At 36.5% G+C, this 22,130-nt stretch overlaps 1 protein-coding gene across 7 annotated transcripts in view; it reads left to right on the top strand.

Annotated features, from left to right (window-relative positions):
- SMC5 (structural maintenance of chromosomes 5) overlaps positions 1-22,130 on the top strand; it is a 120,939-nt gene that overhangs the window by 60,710 nt on the left and 38,099 nt on the right. For all 7 annotated transcript variants that reach the window (XR_012094762.1, XR_012094761.1, XR_012094760.1 and 4 more), the window contains exons 12-17: positions 3,942-4,036; positions 4,649-4,781; positions 8,072-8,245; positions 8,349-8,518; positions 13,213-13,336; positions 13,739-13,861. Coding sequence is in view for 3 of the 7 variants with exons in the window: in XM_007969457.3 (XP_007967648.1) it covers positions 3,942-4,036; positions 4,649-4,781; positions 8,072-8,245; positions 8,349-8,518; positions 13,213-13,336; positions 13,739-13,861 (819 nt within the window). In the remaining 4 variants the exon portion in view is untranslated. The remainder of the gene's footprint in view (positions 1-3,941; positions 4,037-4,648; positions 4,782-8,071; positions 8,246-8,348; positions 8,519-13,212; positions 13,337-13,738; positions 13,862-22,130) is intronic.

Genomic DNA, 22,130 nt, shown 5'->3' with positions numbered 1-22,130 from the left:
CCCTTAAATGTCATGAACCAGCCTCTGCTAGCTTCAAGCTTTTCTTCTCTCACCTCTTTCAGCCATCAAATAATTGAAAAGAGTTCAGGCTTGCTCTGGATTAGGATTTGGCTTAAAGGGATGTTGTGACTGCTTTGATCATCTATTCAGACCACTAAAATTTTCTTCAGATCTGCAATAAGGCAATTTTGCTTTCTTTTTTGTGTGTACACTGGAGTAGCACTTCTAATTTCCTTCAAGAACTCTTCCTTTGCATTCACATCTTGGCTAGCTTTCAGCCTAGCTCAGCTTTTGTCATGCCTTCCTCAGTAAGCTTTATTTTTAGCTTTTGATTTAAAGTGAGAGACATGTGACTCTTCCCTTGAACACTTAGAGGCCATTGTAGGGTTATTAATTGGTCTGATTTCAGTCAGGGAAATGTTGTGTGTCAGGGAATAGGGAGACCCAAGGAGAGGGAGAGGGACTGGAGAACAGATGGTCATTGGAACAATCAGAACATACACAGCATTTATCGATTAAGTTCACTGTCTTACCTAGGTGTGGTATGTGGCATTCCAGTTACAATGGCAGTATCAAAGATCATAGATCACTATATAACACATACAACAATAATAAAAAAGTTGGGAGAATTACCAGAATATGACACAGAGACACAACAAGATGAGCACATCCTATTGGAAAAATAGCACTATAGACTTTTTTTGACATAGGGTTGCTGCAAACCTTGAATGTGTTTAAAAAAAAATTGTTTTTAAACCAGTCAAATTTAGCAGTGGGGGGTTGTATACCAACTTTAATGACACTGTGTTAATAACTTCTGATAACCCACTACCATTGGACCAGCCAAAAAAAAAAAAAAAAAATGTTTTTTAACGCAATATCTTTGAAGGTCGTAAAGCAAAGCACAATAAAATGAGGTATGCCTATGGTTGCTTTGTAGAGTCCATAGGACTTTCTGTGTAGAAAGTCCTGTCTTTTGCACATAGGTCATTTTACTTTTTTTTCCCAATCTTTTATTTCTTTATTGTACATTATGACATTTACTCATACCTCCAGGACAATGTTGAGGAGAAATGATGTATTAGTCCATTTTCACACTGCTACAAAGAACTGCCTTTATTAGCCGGGCATGGTGGCGGACACCTGTAATCCCAGCTGTGCAAGAGGCTGAGACAGGAGAATCACTTGAACCTGGGAGGCAGAGGTTGCAGCGAGCTGAGATTGTGCTACTGCAGTCCAGCCTGGTTGACAGAGTGAAGACACTATCTTAAAAAAAAAAAAAAAAAAAACTGCCTGAGACTGGGTAATTTATAAACAAAAGAGGTTTAATTGACTCACAGTTCTGCATGGTTAACGAGGCCTCAGGAAGCTTACAATCATGGCAGAAAGCGAAGAAGTAAGGCACATCTTACATGGCAGCAGGAGAGAGTGTGGGCAGGGAACTGCAACAGACTTTTAAACCATCAGATTGTGTGAGAACTCACTATCACAGAGAACAGCGTGGGGGAAACCGCCTCCATGATCCAATCACCTCCCACCATGGCCCTCCCTCAGCATGTGGGATTGTACTTTGGAATGAGATTTGGATGGGAACACAGAGCCAAACTATATCAAATGACAAGATTGGACACCCTTACGTGTTTCCAGACTTAGGAGGAAAGCACTTAATATTTCATCATTAGGTATGAGGTTTGCTGTAGATTTTCCACAAATGCTCTTTGTTAGATTGAGAAAGTTCCCTTGTCTACCTGTTTTACTGAGAATTTTTATCATAAATGGATGTCAAGTTTTGTCAGATGGTTTCCTGCGTCTGCTAAGATGATCATATGGCTTTTACATTTTATTTTGTTAATATGATAAATTAGATTGGTTGATTTTTGACTGTTACATTAGTCTGGCATTCCTGGCATAAACTCCACTTGGTCATGTATACTGTTCATACATTGCTGGATTCTGTTTACCAGTATTTTACAAAGGATTTTTGCTTTTGTATTCCTGAGGGATATTGGTTTATAGACTTTTTTGTAATGTTTTTGTCAAGAATTTGGCATAAGAGTTATGTTGGTATCATAAAATGACTTGGGAAGTGTTTCATCCTTCTGTTTTCTGCAGAGTCTTGGTATTATTGCTTCCTTAACTGTTTTATCAAATTTATCAGTGAAAACATCTTAGTATAGACTTTTTCTTCATTAGAATTTTTATAGCAAATTGAGTTTCTCTAATACATGTAAAGGCTATTTCAGCTTTTTTTTTTTATCTTGCTTTAAATTTGGCAAATTGTGTTTTTAAGGATTTTTTTCCAATTCATCTAAGTTATTCATGATATTAGTTTTTCATGATATTATCTTTTTAATGTTTTAGGATCTTTCATCAGTAAACCCATCAGTGAATTTTTCATTTCAGCTACTGCATATTTTAGTTCTAGAATTTTCATTTAATTCTCTTTATTCTGTCTGCTGAGATTCTCCACCTGTTGATGATAATAAACCATAGTTTTCTTGAACGTGTATATATATATATATAAAAATATATATATATATATATATAAAATAGCTACGTTAAACTTCTTTGCTAGTTCTAACATCTAGGTCTTTGTGGAATCAGTTCCTCTTAGTTGCTTTTTCTCTTGACTATGGTGGCATTTTATTCTTATGCTTAGTAGTTGGGTTTTTTGTTTTTGTTTTTGTTTTTGTTTTGAGACAGAGTTTCGCTCTTGTTGCCCAGGCTGGAGTGCAATGGCATGATCTCGGCTCACTGCAACCGCCGCCTCCTGGGTTCAAGCAATTCTCCTGCCTCACCCTCCCAAGTTGCTGAGATTACAGGTGCCCCATACCACACCCAGCTAATTTTTTTATATTTTCAGTAGAGACGGGGTTTCACCGTGTTGGTCAGGCTGATCTTGAACTCCTGACCTCAGTTGATCCGCCCGCCTCGGTCTGCCAAAGTGCTGGGGTTACAGGTGTGAGCTACCGTGCCCGGCCAGTAATTTTTTATTATATTCTGGAATCATAGGTAATAACACTGTAGAGACTGGATTCAATTGTCTTCTTCCATAGAGACTAGAAGGAAGTTAACTTAGCTGGATTTAAACTCCAAACTCTGTCTGTCAAGCAGTGGACAGCAACTGAAATCTCTGGTCAGTGGAGATGGTGGTTGTTGTTGTTGTTGTTGTTGTTGTTGTTGTTGTTTTAATTTTAGCCTTCCACTTGTTGCTTTCCTCCAATCCCCTGGAATTTTTGCACTCATAGTTCATGGGGCAGCCAAAGATTTAAAATCGATGGACGTTTATAGGCAGATTTTGAGGCTTCTCACTTTGCAGCTCCCTTCTTCCAAGAATTTACCCTCTCAGTTTACAGTCGTTCTAGTCACCCCAAACTCCATCCTTCCATCCTATGATCCCTCCAGCCAGAAAGACTGCAGCTTTCTACCGGAATTCTTTCCCCACTCCTGATGCTCCAGATTGGGGAATGCCCCCAAGCCACAAGCCACATAAACACAAATCTCACCTAGTGCTATTCTTTCAGATGTCAACTCCTTTCCAACTTCTTTCTTTTGTCCATCTCCAGTGCCTCAAAATAATTGTTTTTAAGATTTTGGCCAGAGTTTACAATCATTGTTTGTAGAAAAGTTAGTCCAATACAAGATAATCTGCCAATAATGTAAGCATAACTATCTCCCTTCTATATTATTTTGAAGTAAGTCCCAGACATTCTGTTTCACCTGTAAATATTTTGGTATGTATCTCTAAAAGAAGTGGACTCTTTTTATAAAACACATAACTATAGTATTATCACAGTAAAAAAATTTATGCTAACATCTAATATGCCATGTTTGAGTTTCTTATCCATCCTATAAATGTCAGTAGGAATATGGTAACTATAAATCGTTTCAGTAGAGAATATATGGTAATTAAAATAACATTTTCTTTTCCCTATATTCAGGTTCGTGACAACAAAAAATTAAGAGTAAATGCTGTTATTGCTCCCAAGAGTTCGTATGCAGACAAAGCACCTTCAAGATCTTTAAATGAACTTAAGTAAGTCTTGAAAATATTAAGATTTATTTAAATATTGAATTATTCAACATTTATTGTTACATAAATAAGCTATTACCAGCTGTATTATTTCCTTTTAAGATATCTTAAGTCAAATATAAGGAAAAATTTAGGCATAAGACCATGATATAGTTAGCACACAGCGAGTGTGATGCGATATGATGTTTCAAATTTGCAGAACAATACTAAACTATTTAATAAAAGATGCTAAAGTAGTTGGTTAGTTATTGGGAAAAATGAAATGATAAATTATCACTTCATAATGCAGAAATAATTTCCAAAAGGACTAAATGTAAAAATTTTTAATTATAAAATAATTATAAGTAAATATCTTAACTTGGAATATAAATAAGCATTCTAAACATAGTGGAAGAAATTTAAAAAGAGTAGTTTGTAATCATAAAAAGCTTAAGTTTTTCTGGTAAGCGAATAAGTCATAAGTGATTTTAAAATATAAAAAAAAGAAAAAAGACTTTTCCTGTGTCACTGTTGAAATAATGTGTGTTTTACTTATTGTTTTTTGGTGGTTTATCAACTCTCAGTTTTTTTAACGATATTTTAAGAAGAAAAATCTAATCAATACTTTTCCTTCAGGCAATACGGATTTTTCTCTTATTTGAGAGAATTATTTGATGCACCTGATCCTGTAATGAGTTACCTTTGCTGTCAGTATCATATTCACGAAGTTCCTGTAGGAACTGAAAAGACCAGAGAAAGAATTGAACGGGTAAGGAAGTAGTGAATCATGTACTGAATCATGTACCAAAAATGTAGTTTTGTTAAAACTTCTTAGCTAAAGGCAAGCAAAATGTGTCAGAATTTAAGTAAGTCTGTTGTTTTTAACCATGCAGAAATTATCTTTGTATTATTTTCCATATGACATAAAACATTGACTGTTAACTAATACATTATGAGAGGAGTGATGAGGAGTTAACTAGAATAAATAGTTAATACATTTAGGATAATTCAGTAAAGTTAAAACCTGAAAAGAGATACCTGGTACACTAACCTGATTCTGCGTGGCTTGGTAAACCTAGGTTAAAGCATTGTATTAGTAGTTTAGTCCTTTAAATTATTATATGTGAGATTATTTTTAAGACAAATTATACTTTAGAATGGCAGGCTGGGGTATAAAACTGTTTTTGGTCAACCTTCCTTTTCTTAAAACTTGTAATTAAGATTATCTCACGTATGAATGACCACTCATAGGATTTGTTTGACTAGTACATACAGCCACAGAAACTCCTAGTTTCTGTATTCTGCTAGTACTGTTTGGAATTTTATTCTTTAAAGCAATCTCCGTGACTCCAAACCATATGCACTTTTATCACAGGCAGAAACAGAAAGGAAATCTCTCCTGGAACAGGTTTTTCCAATATTAATACCAAGTTGCTGTATTAATACTGCTTATAAGCATCTAATAACCAATTATAGACCTGACTACTACTTATAATATTGAATTTATTTAAAAATATGTTTTAAATTTCTAACAACCAGTATATAAATATTCCTAAGATGATTCATTTGGGGGGTGTCTGTAATTCATTAACAGAAGATAGAAAAATGAGAGCTCATTACCAACTCATTTTGCAAAAACAAGTCACTTACAGTAAGTTACCTTCCTTTGGTTAGAATTGTATCATATTATGGTAATCATTTGTGAAAACCAAAAGTAGAAGTCTCTGTGTGGGTATACTACTTTTTTTTCTTAATTCACTGAGGTTTAGAAAAGAGGACAGGCCGGGCACGGTGGCTCAAGCCTGTAATCCCAGCACTTTGGGAGGCTGAGACGGGCGGATCACGAGGTCAGGAGATCGAGACCATCCTGGCTAATACGGTGAAACCCTGTCTCTACTAAAAATACAAAAAACTAGCCGGGCGAGGTGGTGGACGCCTGTAGTCCCAGCTACTCGGGAGGCTGAGGCAGGAAAATGGCGTAAACCCAGGAGGCAGAGCTTGCAGTGAGCTGAGATCCGGCCACTGCACTCCAGCCTGGCCGACAGAGCGAGACTCTGTCTCAAAAAAAACAAAAAAAAAAAAAAAGAAAGAAAAGAAAAGAGGACAAGACCATATGCATAGACCAAACCAATTTTTGTCAAAGTTTTAAAGGTAGGTGGGGCTCTCTCTGAAAGTAAGATTAGTAGGACGTTTTTACTAACGCAGAGAGACAATAAAAAGGTTGATAAGGACTTTTAAACTTCACTTTGGGGCAGAAAGGAGCAGTTACTTTTTTTGGAAATTTATTTTTCTTTTTGAACATTGCTTCAACTTGAGTTATTTTCGTGTACTTTTACTTTTAACATTTTAAGTCACCTAGGGAGCTTTGACACTGCTGTTTGTACTAGAGAAATAGCTTTGGAATTCATATTATTTATATTAAAAGTGAAATTATTTTCTTCCCATTTCTTTTTCAGGTGTTTTCATTAATCTTAATCACTTTGGTGTTATATACTGTATTTTTTAAATTCTCAAACAAATCAAATACCTTATTGTCCCAATGCCTCAGTTCTATGTTGTATATAATTTATGATGATATACTTTTCAGACATGTGTATGTACAAGAAAACCAAGTTAGAAAGTGTTTCAAGCACCTAGTAAAGATTATCTTAGCTATCTTTCAGAAGATGAAAACCTTTATTGAGGAAATTTACTACCTTTATATCCGCAGTCCTTCTGTTTGAGACAATAATGGCTAGATAATGGCAATAATGGCTGTATCTCTTCCTCAGAATAAAAATATATTCTTTATGTTTTCCTTTATTATTAACTCTTAACATTTTACGTTCTCTAACAGTATACCCTATTTACGGAATTGTTCTGTCATTAATTTCTAAGATTCTCCCTTTGGTTAAATTGTCTGCTGACTTATTTAGCTTGAGATGTCACTTTTATGGGAAGTGCCCTTCCTTCACTAACTCTGTCAGTTCAAATCCAGTTTAAAACTCATTTTTAGGAGACTTCAATAGGCTAAAGTCATCCAGTCTATCCCTTTATTTCAGATTAGTCGGGATTTAGGATTTACGCCTGTTGACCTAGTGTGCTTAAATATGTCTTACCTCTTCACTTAGACTATAAACTTCTGGAAGGAAACAAGCCACAGTGGTATTGCAATAGTATCTAAAAGTTTTTAGAGATTGGAAACAACCTCTAAAAATGCTCTGCATTGCAGCAGCCTACTCTATAAATATACAGAAATAGATCAAATAATGGTATGCTTATGGTATTTATAATATATTTTAGTTTATGAAATCCATGTATAAATTCTTGAGAGAAAAGTTCTAAAAAAACTTTTAAAATAAGAAAAGCCTTTGAAATCTATGAAAAATGTTTCATTTGATGATTATTCTCAAATACACAGGAACTAAACATAAGATTATGTATCTTCGAACAGTATAACTGAGAGGAGGGGAGAGTAAATGACTTACCCAAGATAACATAGTTCAATGTACTGAGCACCCTTCTCTCCTGGTATCTCTTCTTTAGATGTAACAAAGCTCCAAAACTACTTGGGAGAGTCGTATAGTGGCGTAGAAGTATAGCTGACTTTGCTAGTTGTATGGGCCACCTTGTTTGAAGTTTTGTTGGATAGGTTAAAAAAAAATTGCTACACTCAGTGGCTCACACCTGTAATCCCGGCACTTTGGAAGACCGAGGCGGTAGAATCTCAGAGGCAGGAATTCAAGACCAGCCCCCATAGGAAGCATGGAAAAACTCCATTTCTACAAAAAATTTTTTTTAATTAACCGGGCGTGGTGGCACATGCCTCTAGTCCCAGCTACTCAGGAGACTGAGGTGGGAGGATCACTTGAGCCTGGGAGGTTGAGGCTGGAGTAAGCTGAGATCGTGCCACTGCATTCCAGCCTGGGTGACAGAACGAGACCCTGTCTCAAAAAAAAAAAGGTATATCTACTGTATTTTGATCCTCCAAAATTCAGTTGGTCTGTATTTCTAATTATTTAGTACTTTAAAACATATAATTTATATTAGATGTGCACTAATTGTTGTTTTACATTATAGGTAATACAAGAAACCCGATTAAAACAAATTTATACAGCAGAAGAAAAGTATGTGGTGAAAACTTCTTTTTATTCAAACAAAATTATTTCTAGTAACACATCTCTAAAAGTAGCCCAGTTTCTCACTGTCACTGTGGACCTAGAGCAAAGAAGACACTTAGAAGAACAGCTAAAGGTTGGTTAATTTGATCCGAATATTAGAAAATATTAACTGGATTTCTAATACTTTCACTGGAACAGGTTTTTAAATATGTTAACAATTTTTAAATATTTTATAGGAAATTAGTAGAAAATTGCAAGCAGTGGATTCAAGGTTGATTGCCTTACGTGAAACAAGCAAACATCTGGAGCACAAAGACAATGAACTTAGACAAAAGAAGAAGGAGCTTCTTGAGAGAAAAACCAAGAAAAGACAACTGGAACAGAAAATCAGTTCCAAACTAGGAAGGTATCTTTTAGCCTGTTCAGGGGGGAGGCACAAATTACTGTATGGGAGAATATTAATGATATACTGTAATAACAACACCATTTCCACAAGCACGCTTTGTAGTAATTTCTCTTTAATCTTTAATCTTACTACATAAAATACAATTTTAGTCCATAGGGCAAAAGGAGATGAATGTTGAGTGTTACAAGTTCCTCTGTTCTTTGATCTGTTATTCCAGTCTCTGAACTCCTTTATATGCTTAAAAATTAATGAGGACCTTGAAGAGGTTTTGTTTACCTCGATTGTATTTATTGATATTTACCATATTAGAAATTAAAACTGAGAATGTTTAAAATATTCATTAATTTATTTTTTTAGGTAGAGATGGGACAGTAATTTATTTTTTAAATGACAAGCCCATTATATGTTAACATAAAACTGTATTAAAAATAACTATTTTCCAGACAAAATACATTTAGTGAGAAGAGTGGCATTGTGTAACATTTTTGCAGATTTCTTTAGTTGAAGTCAGTAGGTTTTTCCCTACTTAATTCTGTATTGAGTTTGTAGTGAAATGTTTGAGTTGAAGTATGTGAAGGAAATCCGGCTTCCCATAAATATGCAGTTGGAAAAGGGAGGAGTATTTTAGACTTCAGATAATTGTGGATATTCTTCTTTAATACTACATCAAAACTTGCCAAAGTGTAGTTTATTAAAGTTTAATTGCAGTGTAGAGTCTGAAACTATATCAGTGATCTTGCGTACTCTGTTACATTAAAATCCATTGCACTTTAGATGGCACTTTTACTCATGAATGATTTAGTTATAGCATGCATTGGTCATTTGGAAAATACTGGTTCATCAAGTCACGTAGATATTTCAAATGAACTTTATCATTGGCAACAAATGTTGTCAATTATTTTCCTTGAAATGACAAGTTCCCTTTATTCCTTTTTGGAAAAAGAAAAATGACCAAATAGCCAAGTCCAAACAATTATAGTTTGTCATTTTTTTAAGTAAAAATGGTATTCCATGAAAAAAGTGTCTAGTATAACTCCAAACTTAATCACACAAGTGCTTTTCCTTGAAACAACATTTATACTTTTGAATATTCTACAGATGTGTAATAAGTACAGCCTGTCCTCCATATTCGTGGGTTCCACATCCATGGATTCAACCAACCACAGATCAAAAATATTCAGAAGGCCAGGTGCAGTGTCTCATACTTATAATCCCAACACTTTGTGAGGCCAGGACGGAAGGATCACTTGAGTCCAGGAGTTTGAGACCAGCCTGGGCAACATGGCAAGACCTCATCTCTTTAGGCAGGGCAGGGAGGAGGGAAGAAAGAAAAATATTCAGGGTGACAAAAATGGATGGTTATGTCTGTATGGAACATGTACAGACTTTTTCTTGTCATTTTTCCTTAAGCAATACAATATAACAACTATTTACATAGCATTTATGTTGTATTAGGTATTATAAGTAATCTAGAGATAATATAAAATATATGGGAGGGTGTGCATAGGCCATATGCAAATACTGCATCATTTTATAAAAGGGACTTAAGCATCTGTGGATTTTGGAATCCTTATGGAGTCCTGAAACCAATCTCTGATGGATACTGGGGGATAACTATATTATGTACTTCCTATGTCATGACATTGAATATTAAAAATATATATACTTGAGATTTTGAGGTTTAATAAAATTTATGAATTTTACTGCTTCATCAAGGATATTAAGAGGATTTGGCATTTTTAAAAATTTCAAGTGCATGGCAGTGAAGAATCTAAGAACTAGTATACTTTGGTGCACTAGTTTTAGTAGACTACCTTTATTCTAAAGCACTAGCATTTTTACTCTCCATTGCTTTTACACCATCAGTGCAAATGTCAGCATGGTGAGAAAGGCAAATGATGCCCTGTTATTACCATGAAAACGGTTTTTAACTCACAGACTCCTGAAATAGTTTCAGGTATCCCCAGGAGTCTGTGGACCACACTTTGAGAACCACTTCCCTACATGATTATCCAAAACACTATGTCCATTGAGTTCTGAATGGTAGGAGAGGGGAGGGGAAGGTGTAGGCAGAAAAAATTGTCAAATTGGCTATTTTCTCTCTCGTTCTGAAACAGTAATAGGGAAAGAGAAGGTTATATTGATTTTTACAGAATAGATTTGACACCTGAGGGTTTATCTCACTCATTTAGTTGCAGTCTTCCTTGTGACAATTAGAATTATGTCTGCTTGGCCTTAATGGGTCACAGAATTCTGTGCAAAATATGAATATAATATTGTCGAATGTCTTTTTTTTTTTTTTTTTTTGGGACAGGGTCTTGCTCTGCTACCCAGGCTAGAGTGCAGTGGCATGATCACAGCTCACTGCAGCTTTGAACTCGGGCTCAAGCGATCCTCACGCCTCAGCCTCCTGAGTAGCTGGGACCGCAGGTGTGCACCACTATGCCCAGCTTATTTGTAGAGATGGGGTCTTGCTATGTTGCTGGGGCTGGTCTCGAACACCAGACCTCAGTCAGTCCTCCCACCTCAGCCTCCCAAAGTGCTAGGATTACAGGCATGAGCCACCACACCCAGCCAAAAGTCTTTTCTAAATAGGAAACTACTGGCTTGTTGTGAAAGCCCAGTCACCCATTCTCAGAATGATTGTAACTTTTAGATCTTTTGTAGAAACCAGAATATGTAAGGTAGGATAAAAACTATTAGGGTATCAAGTCTGGGGAAAAGGCACATGGTTTCCGTTTTCAAGGTTTTTTCCATATCCTACCATAACACAGCCCACAGCTTTTTGTTGTTGTTCTGACTTCTTGTCTATAGACTAAAGGTAGATATTAGTGACATAATCTTTAATAATAAGTAACAGCTCATCTTGAATAAGGTATGTTTATCTTGACTTAATATAGTTTGTATCCCTAAACACATTTAAAAATTGAATCATATTTGAAATGTATTAGGAAGATTTGTTCTTCGTTGTTTATGTTTTTTTAAAGCAAACAATTGCCCATTAACTTCTATTTTTAAAATTGGTAATGTGCCTTGGTTGTTTAAAGCAAGATATATCTATTTAGTCTAGCTTCCCAGAATTTTTTTCAACTTTAAACCTTTTTTTTTTAAACTTTTAACCCTTTCCTTCATTCCTATTCAATCTTCTGCAAAATGCTCAACTTTTACTGTGCAACGGCTGTATTGAACCCATTGTCTAAAACTAAACTTTCTCCTCATAAAGTAATGTTGATTTTTCACAGTGAGATGACTTTTCATACCTGTTACTAGCCTACTATCTCCTACTTCTATTCACTTTGGACTACTGCAGTGGTGACCTAGTTAGTGGACTCTGCCTGACTGGTCACTTCTCTATTTAATTCATCCAAAAGACTGTTGTAAAATGTATTTTCTTTGCATGTTCCTACCACATTCAAGAATATTCATTATGAGGCCGGGTGCTGTGGCTCACGCCTGTAATCCCAGCACTTTGGGAGGCCCAGGCGGGTGGATCACTTGAGGTCAGGAGTTTGAAACCAGCCTGGCCAACATGGTGAAACCCTGTCTCTACTAAAAATACAAAAATTATCCAGGCATGGTGGTGGGCACCTGTGATCCCAGTTACTTGGAAGGCTGAGGCAGGAGAATTACTTGAGCTGGGAAGTGGAAGTTGCAGTGAGCTGAGATTGTGCCACTGCACTCCAGCCTAGGCAACAGAGTAAGACTCCTATCTCAAAAAAAAAAAAAAAAATTCATTATGGCTTTCTACAGTTACTACATGAAATTTAATTAAACACTACTCCCCTTTAGGCAAACTTTTATGATTATTCAAAATCTTGTTTCGCTCTACCCATTCCAACTTATCTCCCTCCCCTCCCCAACATACCCTTCCTTATACCATTCTGGCCACTCTCTACAGCACCCACTGAACTTATTTATTATTGCTTCCATCCTTTGTTCTTTTCCCTTGGAGGCAACATGATGTAGTGGAAAGAACATGGACTTTGGTACCAAACACATCTTAACACTTAATGTCTGTGATTTTAGGCAATTTACTTCACTTACCTGAGGCTTAGTTTCTTCATCTTAAAATTGAGAACATACTATTAACTTTTAGGATTATTGTGTTGTGTTTTATTTTTTGTTTCTGTTTTTTAGCTATTGACTCTCCCCACTTACACTCCTTAAGGGAAGTGACTGTTTTGTAAACAATATTAATAGCAACAGAAACAACCTGTATTGATTGATCAGTTATGGGCCAGGCACTATATTTAGTGTGTTACATGTGTTACCCCCCCATACATAAGGAAACAATGTAGTACCTTTTTTAAGCTTCACCACAGCCCTATGGAGGAAGTACTGTTATTATCTATAATTTATAGATGAGGAAACTGAGGCTCAGAAGAGTAACTTGTCCAGAGTTAAACTGCTCATTAGTGAATGGCAAAGAGGCAACAAAGCCATCTTTCTGACTCCAGATCCTAAATAATTAACACAGGCATTACCTGGACTATGCTGGGGCACATAATATATCTCAACAGATATTTTTTAATCCTGACTGATCACACAAAATGATTGTTTAATCTAGGAACTAGCAGTTCATATATCTGAAAAGTATTGCTAAATATATCCCAGAAAACTGCGGGAGACCGAAGAATTTGGGCTCAATGCTTGTGTTTAACCCTGATTTCTTTATCATTATATGTGTCATACAGTTTAAAACTGATGGAACAGGATACTTGCAACCTTGAAGAGGAAGAGCGAAAAGCAAGTACCAAAATCAAAGAAATAAATGTTCAAAAAGCAAAACTTGTTACTGAATTAACAAATCTAATAAAGGTAAGGTATTGTTTTAATTTTAGTCATTTTTTTACAGAAAATAGCGGGTAGATAAGATAGTAAAACTTTTAGAGGGAGGGAAGGTTTTGATTAAGGTTTTTGACATTTTAGTTATATAAGCAAGAGATCAGTTTCAGCTTGCTTAGTTGCTTGACATTTTCTTTAGAGGTAATAAATAGGATAAAAGCACTCATTAAGCTAATTGTGTTTATTCCAGATGACTCCCTTAAAAACAAAGGAAAATACTTTCTAAAAAATTGTTATAAGAACTGTTTGAGAGAGATGTCAGGCACAATAGGAAAATTATTTTTTCATGGTTTATAATTTTGTTTTACAAAACTATTTTTTATTTCTAAAACATAGGTAACATAAAAATTAACTCTTAGGGGTTTTTGTTCCTAGATTTGTACTTCTTTGCATATACAAAAAGTAGATTTAATTCTCCAAAATACTACAGTGATCTCTGAGAAAAACAAATTAGAATCAGATTATATGGCCGCATCTTCACAACTCCGTCTTACAGAGGTAAAATGTTTGCCTTTACTTTTTATTTTGAGGTTCTAACCTCAGACTAGTTTGGAAATATGTATCATGTGTCGTCACTAGCAATATATAGTTCGTTGTTTTATTCTATTTAACTTACAAATTTAATGCATCATGTTGATGAGGAAACAATACTTAAAATACTTAAGACTGGTTGAGTAACTTCAGCAATTTAATCTTTTGTTAATATCTGACTGTGAAATGATAAACACAGAAATACTGGGTGGAAGGGAGAACATGTGATATACCACATAAACTTAAAACCTAAAGGAGAGCTGGCAATAAGATGGTAGTGACAGTGGCATAGTTTTTGAATCTCCAAAATCCCTTCCCAAAAATAGAAGAGCAACTAGCAAACCTATGGACAACACGTATAACAAAACTAAGTTTCAAGGTATCCATACGGGTGCACTGCAGTACTATTCTCACACTAACCATCCTGAGTCACTATCAAACTGTATACCATAGGGGCACGGTTCCCTTACTTCAGACACCATCTTCAAGTTTAGGGGTCCCCAGGTCACTTGTATTTCTGACCAACTAGCTACAAATTCAGGAGTTCCTATGACCCCCACTCAGATTCAATAATTTGATAAAACAACTCAGAATTCAAGAAAACACTTCTTAATGATTATAATTTTATTATAAAAGATACAATCAGGACTAGCAAAATTAAGAGACACAGGGCAACCAACATCTTGGAGGGTCCTAAACTCAAAAGTTTCTTTACTCTTTTCTTGTGCAATTAGGGTGCATCACCCTCCTCACACATCTCCTGGTTCATGAACCAGGAGGCTCTACCAAGCTTCAGTACTCAGTTTTCTTATTGGGGTTTCATTATGTAGACATGGTTGATTGAATCATTGGCCATGTGGTTGAGCTTGATCATCAGCCCTCTTCCCTGGAGTTTGGGAAGTTGGGCTGAAATCATGTGGCTCAAAGACATGTGTATTGCTCAAATCATGCCGTTGATCTTTGTGGCATTTTCTACCCTCATCCTGAGTCTTATTCTTAGCATTAACTCAGGAGTGATCCAAGGGGCTCATGAGTATTACAGACTTTCCTATTGCTCAATTCCAAGAACTTTAGAGGAACCAGCAACAAAGCCCAAATTCTTTATTATACAACACCTGTAAACTCCAGAATACAAGTGGGTAAAATAAATCAGCAGCAGCATCAAGACTAGCATGGTATCAGCAAGGGAGGGCTCAGAGAATCTAAATATCAGATTGCCAGCATCCTGATCATATCTAAAGGTCCCATTAGTTGTAGAACGCTAAGAGACCAATTTGAGAGCAGCTAAAACTGGGAGGCAACTTCATAGACTTCAGAAAGGCTGGATAGTGCTGGGGTGATCTAGCCTTGTGAACTCTCAAACTAACTGAAACTCCTTTGCAGAACAAAACTCCTTACTGAAGAGAACTAGAGCTACATGATAAAGGAGATCATAAAATATCTATTCTATGGTTATAAGTCTGACAGTGTAACTAAAGCACATTTCTCTGAAAATGTAAGAAGGGAAATAATGCAAGTAAAATAGAATATATTTACTGATTGTCCTATAGATATTTTCAGGAAATAAAAAGTTATTGCTTCAAATTAGATGTTTTGGGAGAGGAAAATAAGGGAGAATTTCAAAATTATTTATAGTGGGGAGCCAATAGATAGTATCCCCCAAAATTATTAAGGACATAAGGATACTATGTAAGATATTTGCATGATAATAACCTTTGAAATAAAAATAAAATCCTTCCTAAATACCAAAAAAATATACAAAGACAAGAGACTGGCAGGGCAAAAAGATCACATAACTAAAGACGAGATATTTTATTTACAGATGTAAGAGACATAAAAATAAATACAACATAAAACAGTGGCAGAGCTAAGGCCAAACATCAGTCATATTATTAAATGCAAATGGATATAATTCACCTATGAAAATATTTTTTGGAAGTAAATTCCAACATTGTGCGGAATGTGAGAGTTACATCTAAAAGAGTTTGAGAAAGCTTTAAAATAAAAGGATGAATGGGTGCAAGGGATCTTTTCGGGTGATGGAAATGTGAAATTGGACTGTGGTGTTGTTTACCTAGCTCTGTAAATTTACTAACAGTCATTGAATTGTACACTTCAAATGAACGAATTTTATGGTATGTAAATTATACCTCATGAAAACTTAAGTAAATGGAGGAGCAAAGGTATACCAGGCAAATGGAAATATAAATTTTAAAAAGCTTAAATATCTCAATATGCTGCTATGGAGTGATATATTTATATTCTTAGGTCTAAAAAAGAAAGGAGAGAAAACTTTATAGTATGTTACTATCAAAGAAAGGATCAGGGACAGTGATAACTACAGTGATAAACCAGAATCTTTTTTTTTTTTTTTTTTTAACTGGGGGTGGGAAATGACAAGGTTAAAAGCTACACTCATCTAAATAGATCTTACATTTTTTCCACTTTGGAACCATCTGCCAACAAAACTAAATGAAATTTTCCAAAAAGACAAGCTTAGTAAAAGCACAGTGAAACAAATGCATCTAACTTTGTTTTGTTAGCAACATAGCCTAACAGAGAAAAGTTATTCCAAATGACTATAAAACACTGTAATGATTCTAAGGGCAAAAAAAAAAATTGCAAAAAAAATCATGTACTGTTTTCAGTAATCATAATGTTAATATTTGTAATGTTATTCTGAAAATATTATAGAGTAAAACAAATAAGTAGTTACGTTAATGTAATTACTGTTTTTAGCATAAGAGAAAAGGGATTCAGATACAGAAGAAGTAATAAAACCTTAAAGCTTTTAATTTGAATGTAAATATCAGAATGCACTCTATGTATTTTCTCAAAAAAACAAACATTTCCTAGCTTTGTCTACTAAAAAGACCTAGATTATGACCTCTCAATACTATTTTTCACTAAAGTGGCCCATTGGAAAAATGGCTGATTTCAGGTCCAGGAGAAGAAATGTTTATATAAGATTAGCCATGATCATCTTGTCATAACAAAAATCAAAGAAATTATCAGAGATGACTTGGTTATCAACAGGACCCAGGAGCCTACATGAAGAATCTTTTACCCACCATACATGAAGAGATAATAGATGGAAACGTATAAAAAATGTCTAAATGTACAAGTTTATATAATGATGCTAAAATAAAATAATATTGGTCACTTGGGAGGATACTTGGGAACTGACTCGTGAATTTGAAAAATGGTTAGAGAATTTTGCATTTATCCTGAAAATAAATAAATGATGAGAAATTTCTCTTTAAAGAAGTAATTTATAAACAAGAAAGGAATTAGGCTGTTACTACTTTGCAGCTGCTAATGAATCAGATTACATTAGTTTCCAGCATCACAAAAAGATAACCAGATATTTATGTGTATCCTAATGAAAGGACAGACCACCAATATGGAATAGGGTATCTCTTCTCACACTGCTAAAATGAACTACCTGAGACTGGGTAGTTTATGAAGAGGTTTAGTTGACTCAGTTCCACAGGCTGTATAGGAAGCGTGGCTGGGAGGCCTCAGAACACTTAACAATCATGGTGTAAGGTGAAGGGGAAGCAAGCACATCTTACCATGGCAGAGGAAGAGGGGGAAGTGTTACACACTTTTAAACAACTGGATCTTGTGAGAACTCACTCACTATCACAAGAACTACAGGGGGAATCCGCCTCCATTATCCAATCACCTCCCACCAAAATCCTCCCTCAACATTGGGAATTACAATTCAACATGTGATTTGGCCGGGAACACAGAGCCAACCATATCATTCTGCCCCTTGCCCTTCCCAAATCTCGTGTCCTTTTCACATTTCAGAACACAATCATGCCCTCCCAGCAGTCTCCCAAAGTCTTAACTCGTTCTAGCATTAACTCAAAAGTCTAAGTACAAGTTTTATCAGAGACAAGGCAAGCTCCTTCCATCTATGAACCTGTAAAATCAAAAACAAGCTAGTCGCTTCTAAGATATAATGGGGGCACAGGCATTAGGTAAATACCCACTTTCAAAAAGGGAGAAATCAGCCAAAACGAAGGAGCTACAGGCCCCACACATGTCTGAAACCCTGCAGGGCAAACATTTAAGTCTTAATGCCCCAAAAAAATCTCCTTTGACTCCATGTCTCACATCAAGGCCACACTGATGCAAGGAATGGACTCCCAAGTCTTTGGGCAGCTCCACCCCTGTGGCTGTGTAGGGTATAGTCCCCACAGCTGCTTTCATGGGCTGACATTGAATGCATGCAACTTTTCCAGGCATGCAGTGCAAGCTGTCAGTGGATCTACTATTCTGGGGTCTGGAGGACAATGGCCCTCTTCTCACAGCTCCACTAGGCAGTGTCCCAGTGGGGACTCTGTGGGGGGGCTCCAACCCCTCATTTCTTTTCCATACTGCCCTAGTAGAGGTTCTCCATGAGAGCTTTGCCCCTGCAGCAGACTTCTGACTGGACATCCAGGCATTTCCATACATCCTTTGAAACCTAAGTAGTGTCTCCTCCAAACCTCAACTCTTGCCTTCTGCACACCCACAGGACCAACACCTTGTGGAAACTGCCAAGGCTTGGGGCTTGCACCCCCTGAAGTAATGGCCCGAGCTGTATCTTGGCCCCTTTTAGCCACACCTGGAGTGGCTAGGATGTAGGGCACCACGCCCCAGGGCTGTACAGAGCAGCAGGGCCCTGGACCTGGCCCAGGAAACAAGTTTTCCTTCCTAGACCACCAGGCCTGTGACGGGAGGGGCTGCTTCTGACATGCCCTGGAGGCATTTTCCTCATTGTCTTGGCCCTTAACATTTGGCTCTAATTTACTTATGCAAGTTTCTGCAGCCTTGAATTCCTTCCCCAGGAAATGGGTTTTTCTTTTCTACTGCATGGTTGGGCTGCAAGTTTTCCAAACTTTCATGCTCTGCTTTCCTTTTAAAGTTCTAGTTTCAGGTCGTTTTTGTTTATGCAAGTGAGCATAGGCTGTTAGAAGCAGCCAGGCCACATCTTGAGTGCTTTGCTGCTTAGAAATTTTTTCCACCGGATGCCCTAAATCATCTCTCAAGTTCAGAGTTCCACAGATCTCTTGAGCAGGGGCACAGTACTGCCAGTCTCTTTGCAAAAACATACCAAGAGGGCCCTTTACTCCAGTTTCCAATAAGTTCCTCATCTCCATCTGAGACCACCTCAACATGGACTTCACTGTCCCCATATCCTTGTCAGCATTTTGGTCACAACCGCTCAGCAAGTTTTGAAGTTCCAAACTTTCCCTCATCTTCCTGTCTTCTGAGACTTCCAAACTGTTCCAGCCTCTGCTTATTACCCAGTTCCAAAGTTGTTTCCACATTTTCAGATATCTTTATAGCAGTGCCCCACTTCTCTTGTATCAATTTTCTGTATTAGTACATTCTCACACTTCTATAAGGAACTATCTGAGACTGGGTAATTTATAAAGAAAAGGTTTATTTGAATCACGGTTTTTCAGGCTGTACAAGATACATGGCTGGGAGGCCTCAGGAAACTTAAAATCATAGGGAAGGTGAAGAGGAATCAAGCGTGTCTTACCATGACGGCGAGAGAGAGAGAGAGAGAGTGAATGGGGAAAGTGCTGCACACTTTTAAACAACCAGATCTTGTGAGAACTCAATATCATGAGATCAGCAAGGAGGAAATCCACCCTCATGAGCCAATCACCTCCCACTAGATTCCTCCCCCAACATTGAGGATTATGGTTCGACATGAGATTTGGATTGGGACACAGAGCCAAACCATATCAAATAGTCTTATGGAAAAAATCAAATTGCAGTGTAAGTCACTAAAACAGGGTTTCTCATCTCAGCATTATTGACATTTTAGAGTGGATAAATTTTTTGTGCTTTTTAGAATGTTTAGCAGCATCCCTAGCCTCTGCCTGTTAGATGTCAGTAGTACACACACACACACACACACACACACACACCTCACCCCAGTTGTTACAATCAAAAATGTCTCCAGACATTTGCCCCCTGGGGAGCAAAAGTACCTCTGGTTCAGAACCACTGGTCTAAAACTGCCAGGTTACAATAAATACAGGAGAGCAAGAAATATATTAGATGACACTGAGGAATACAGTCAGCAAAACCTAGAATATAAGGAACTCTGTAGGGCAAATAATTTACTTCAGCACTCTTCAATAGAAATACAGTGTAAGCTCTACATGTAACTTTTTTTTTTTTTTTTTTTGGAGACAGAATCTTCACTCTGTCGCCCAGGCTGGAGTGCAGTCTCGGCTTACTGCAACCTCCACCTTCTGGGTTCAGGTGATTTTCCTACCTCAGCCTCCCAAGTAGCTGGGACTACAGGCGTACCACCATGCCCTGCCAATTTTTTTGTATTTTTGGTAGAGATGGTGTTTCACTATGTTGACCAGGCTGGTTTCAAACTCCTGACCTCAGGTTATCCACCCACTTCAGCCTCCCAAAGCCTGGATTTATAGGCATGAGCCACCGCACCCAGCCTGCATGTAACTTTGTAGTAGCCAGATTTTACAAAGCAAAAAGAAATGGGTTAAATGAATTACAATAATATATTTTACACCGTATATCCAAAATATTGTCATTTCAACTTATAAGCAATATTGAAAATTTACTAATTAGCTATTTTGTATCTCATATTGTCTTCAAAATACTTTATACTTAAAACACATCTCAAGTCAGTAAATTTTCATCAAAAATACTTGATCTATATTTTGATTTTCTAAAACTGATAGTTGAAAAAGTTAGGTTCACATACCCAAGCTGTTCCATTTTCCAATAGCTAGGAACAAGTATCAGTTTTTAATTTTAAATTTAAATTTAAATTTAAAATTCAGTTTTTCAGTCGATTTAGCCACATTTTAGTGCTTTATAGCCACACGTGACTAGTTTCTATTTTATTGGGCAGTACAGTTTCTGAAATATATTTCAACGAATAATGGAAGGGGAAACTAAAAGTTTAAAAGGACTTAAGAAATGTATTAACCAAATACAATGTGTACTCCTTATTTTGATTCTGATTTAAACAAATCAACTACTTTTAAAAGGTAGAAAAAAACAGGGAGATTTTAATACTGACTCAGTACTTGATAATAGAATTTATTGATAATATTTTATGGTTATGGGTTTTTTTTTTTTTTTTAAAGTCTTTGTCTTTTAAAGATATATTGCCACAATATTTATGAAGGAAATGATAGGCTGTCTGGGATTGCTTCAAAATATTCCAGAGAGAGGGCCATTTAGGACGGGAGTATACATGAAACAATATTGGTTATGAGTTGATAATTGTTGAAGCTGGATAATAGGTATGTGAAGGTTTATACCATTCTCTCTACTTTTGTATATGTTTGAAATTTTTCATTACAAAAAGTAAAGTCTCCATTCTTGGCGATGATGAAGTAACAGGAACCATATTTCCTGTCTCACTTGAAACCACTAAAAGATGTGGCAAACTATGTCAAATAGAGGTTTTCAGACATTGGACAACAGGCAGCACAGGACAGTGATCCTTGAGAGAAGGGGTAAAAAGCAAAGTGAGCCCTATGATTGCCTCGTCTTACTGCTTGGAAAGAGTTTCCACACCACAATGCAAGGAGCGTGACAGAATAGCACTACAGATCCTATAGACATTAAAGGATATTAAGAGAATATGATTAAAAACCTTATACCAATAAATTTGACAACTTTGATGAAATGGACACATTTCTTAAAAGACACAAAACTACCAAAGGTCACTCAAGAAGATAATAGGTAACTACACTAACTTTATATTTATTTTAAAAATTGAATTTCTTATTAAAAACTTTACCGCAAAGAGAACTTCAGTCCCAAAATCTTCACTGGTGAATTCTACCAAGCATTTGTAAAAGAATTAATCCCAGCTGGGTGTAATGGCTGACACTGTAATCTCAGCACTTTGGGAGGCTGAGGCAGGTGGAACCTTTGAGTCAAGAGTTCAAGACCAATCTGGGCAATGTGGCAAAACCCTGTCTCTACAAAAAATACAAAAATTATCCAGGCATGATGGAATGCACCTGTAATCTCAGTAGCTACTCAGGAGGCTGAGGTGGGAGGCTCACTTGAGCCTGGGAGGTCAAGGCTGCACTAAGATATGATTGGACTGCTATACTTCAACCTGGGCGACAGAATAAGACCCTGTCTCAAAAAAAAAAATTAATACCAGTTCTACTTAAGATTTTCCAGAAGGTGAAGAGGAGGGAATACTTCTTGAAGCATTATGTGAGGC

This window comes from Chlorocebus sabaeus, chromosome 12 (genome assembly GCF_047675955.1).
Source record: "Chlorocebus sabaeus isolate Y175 chromosome 12, mChlSab1.0.hap1, whole genome shotgun sequence".
In the NCBI taxonomy this organism is placed as follows: domain Eukaryota; kingdom Metazoa; phylum Chordata; class Mammalia; order Primates; family Cercopithecidae; genus Chlorocebus; species Chlorocebus sabaeus.
This window is presented reverse-complemented; position numbering and strand designations above follow the sequence as displayed.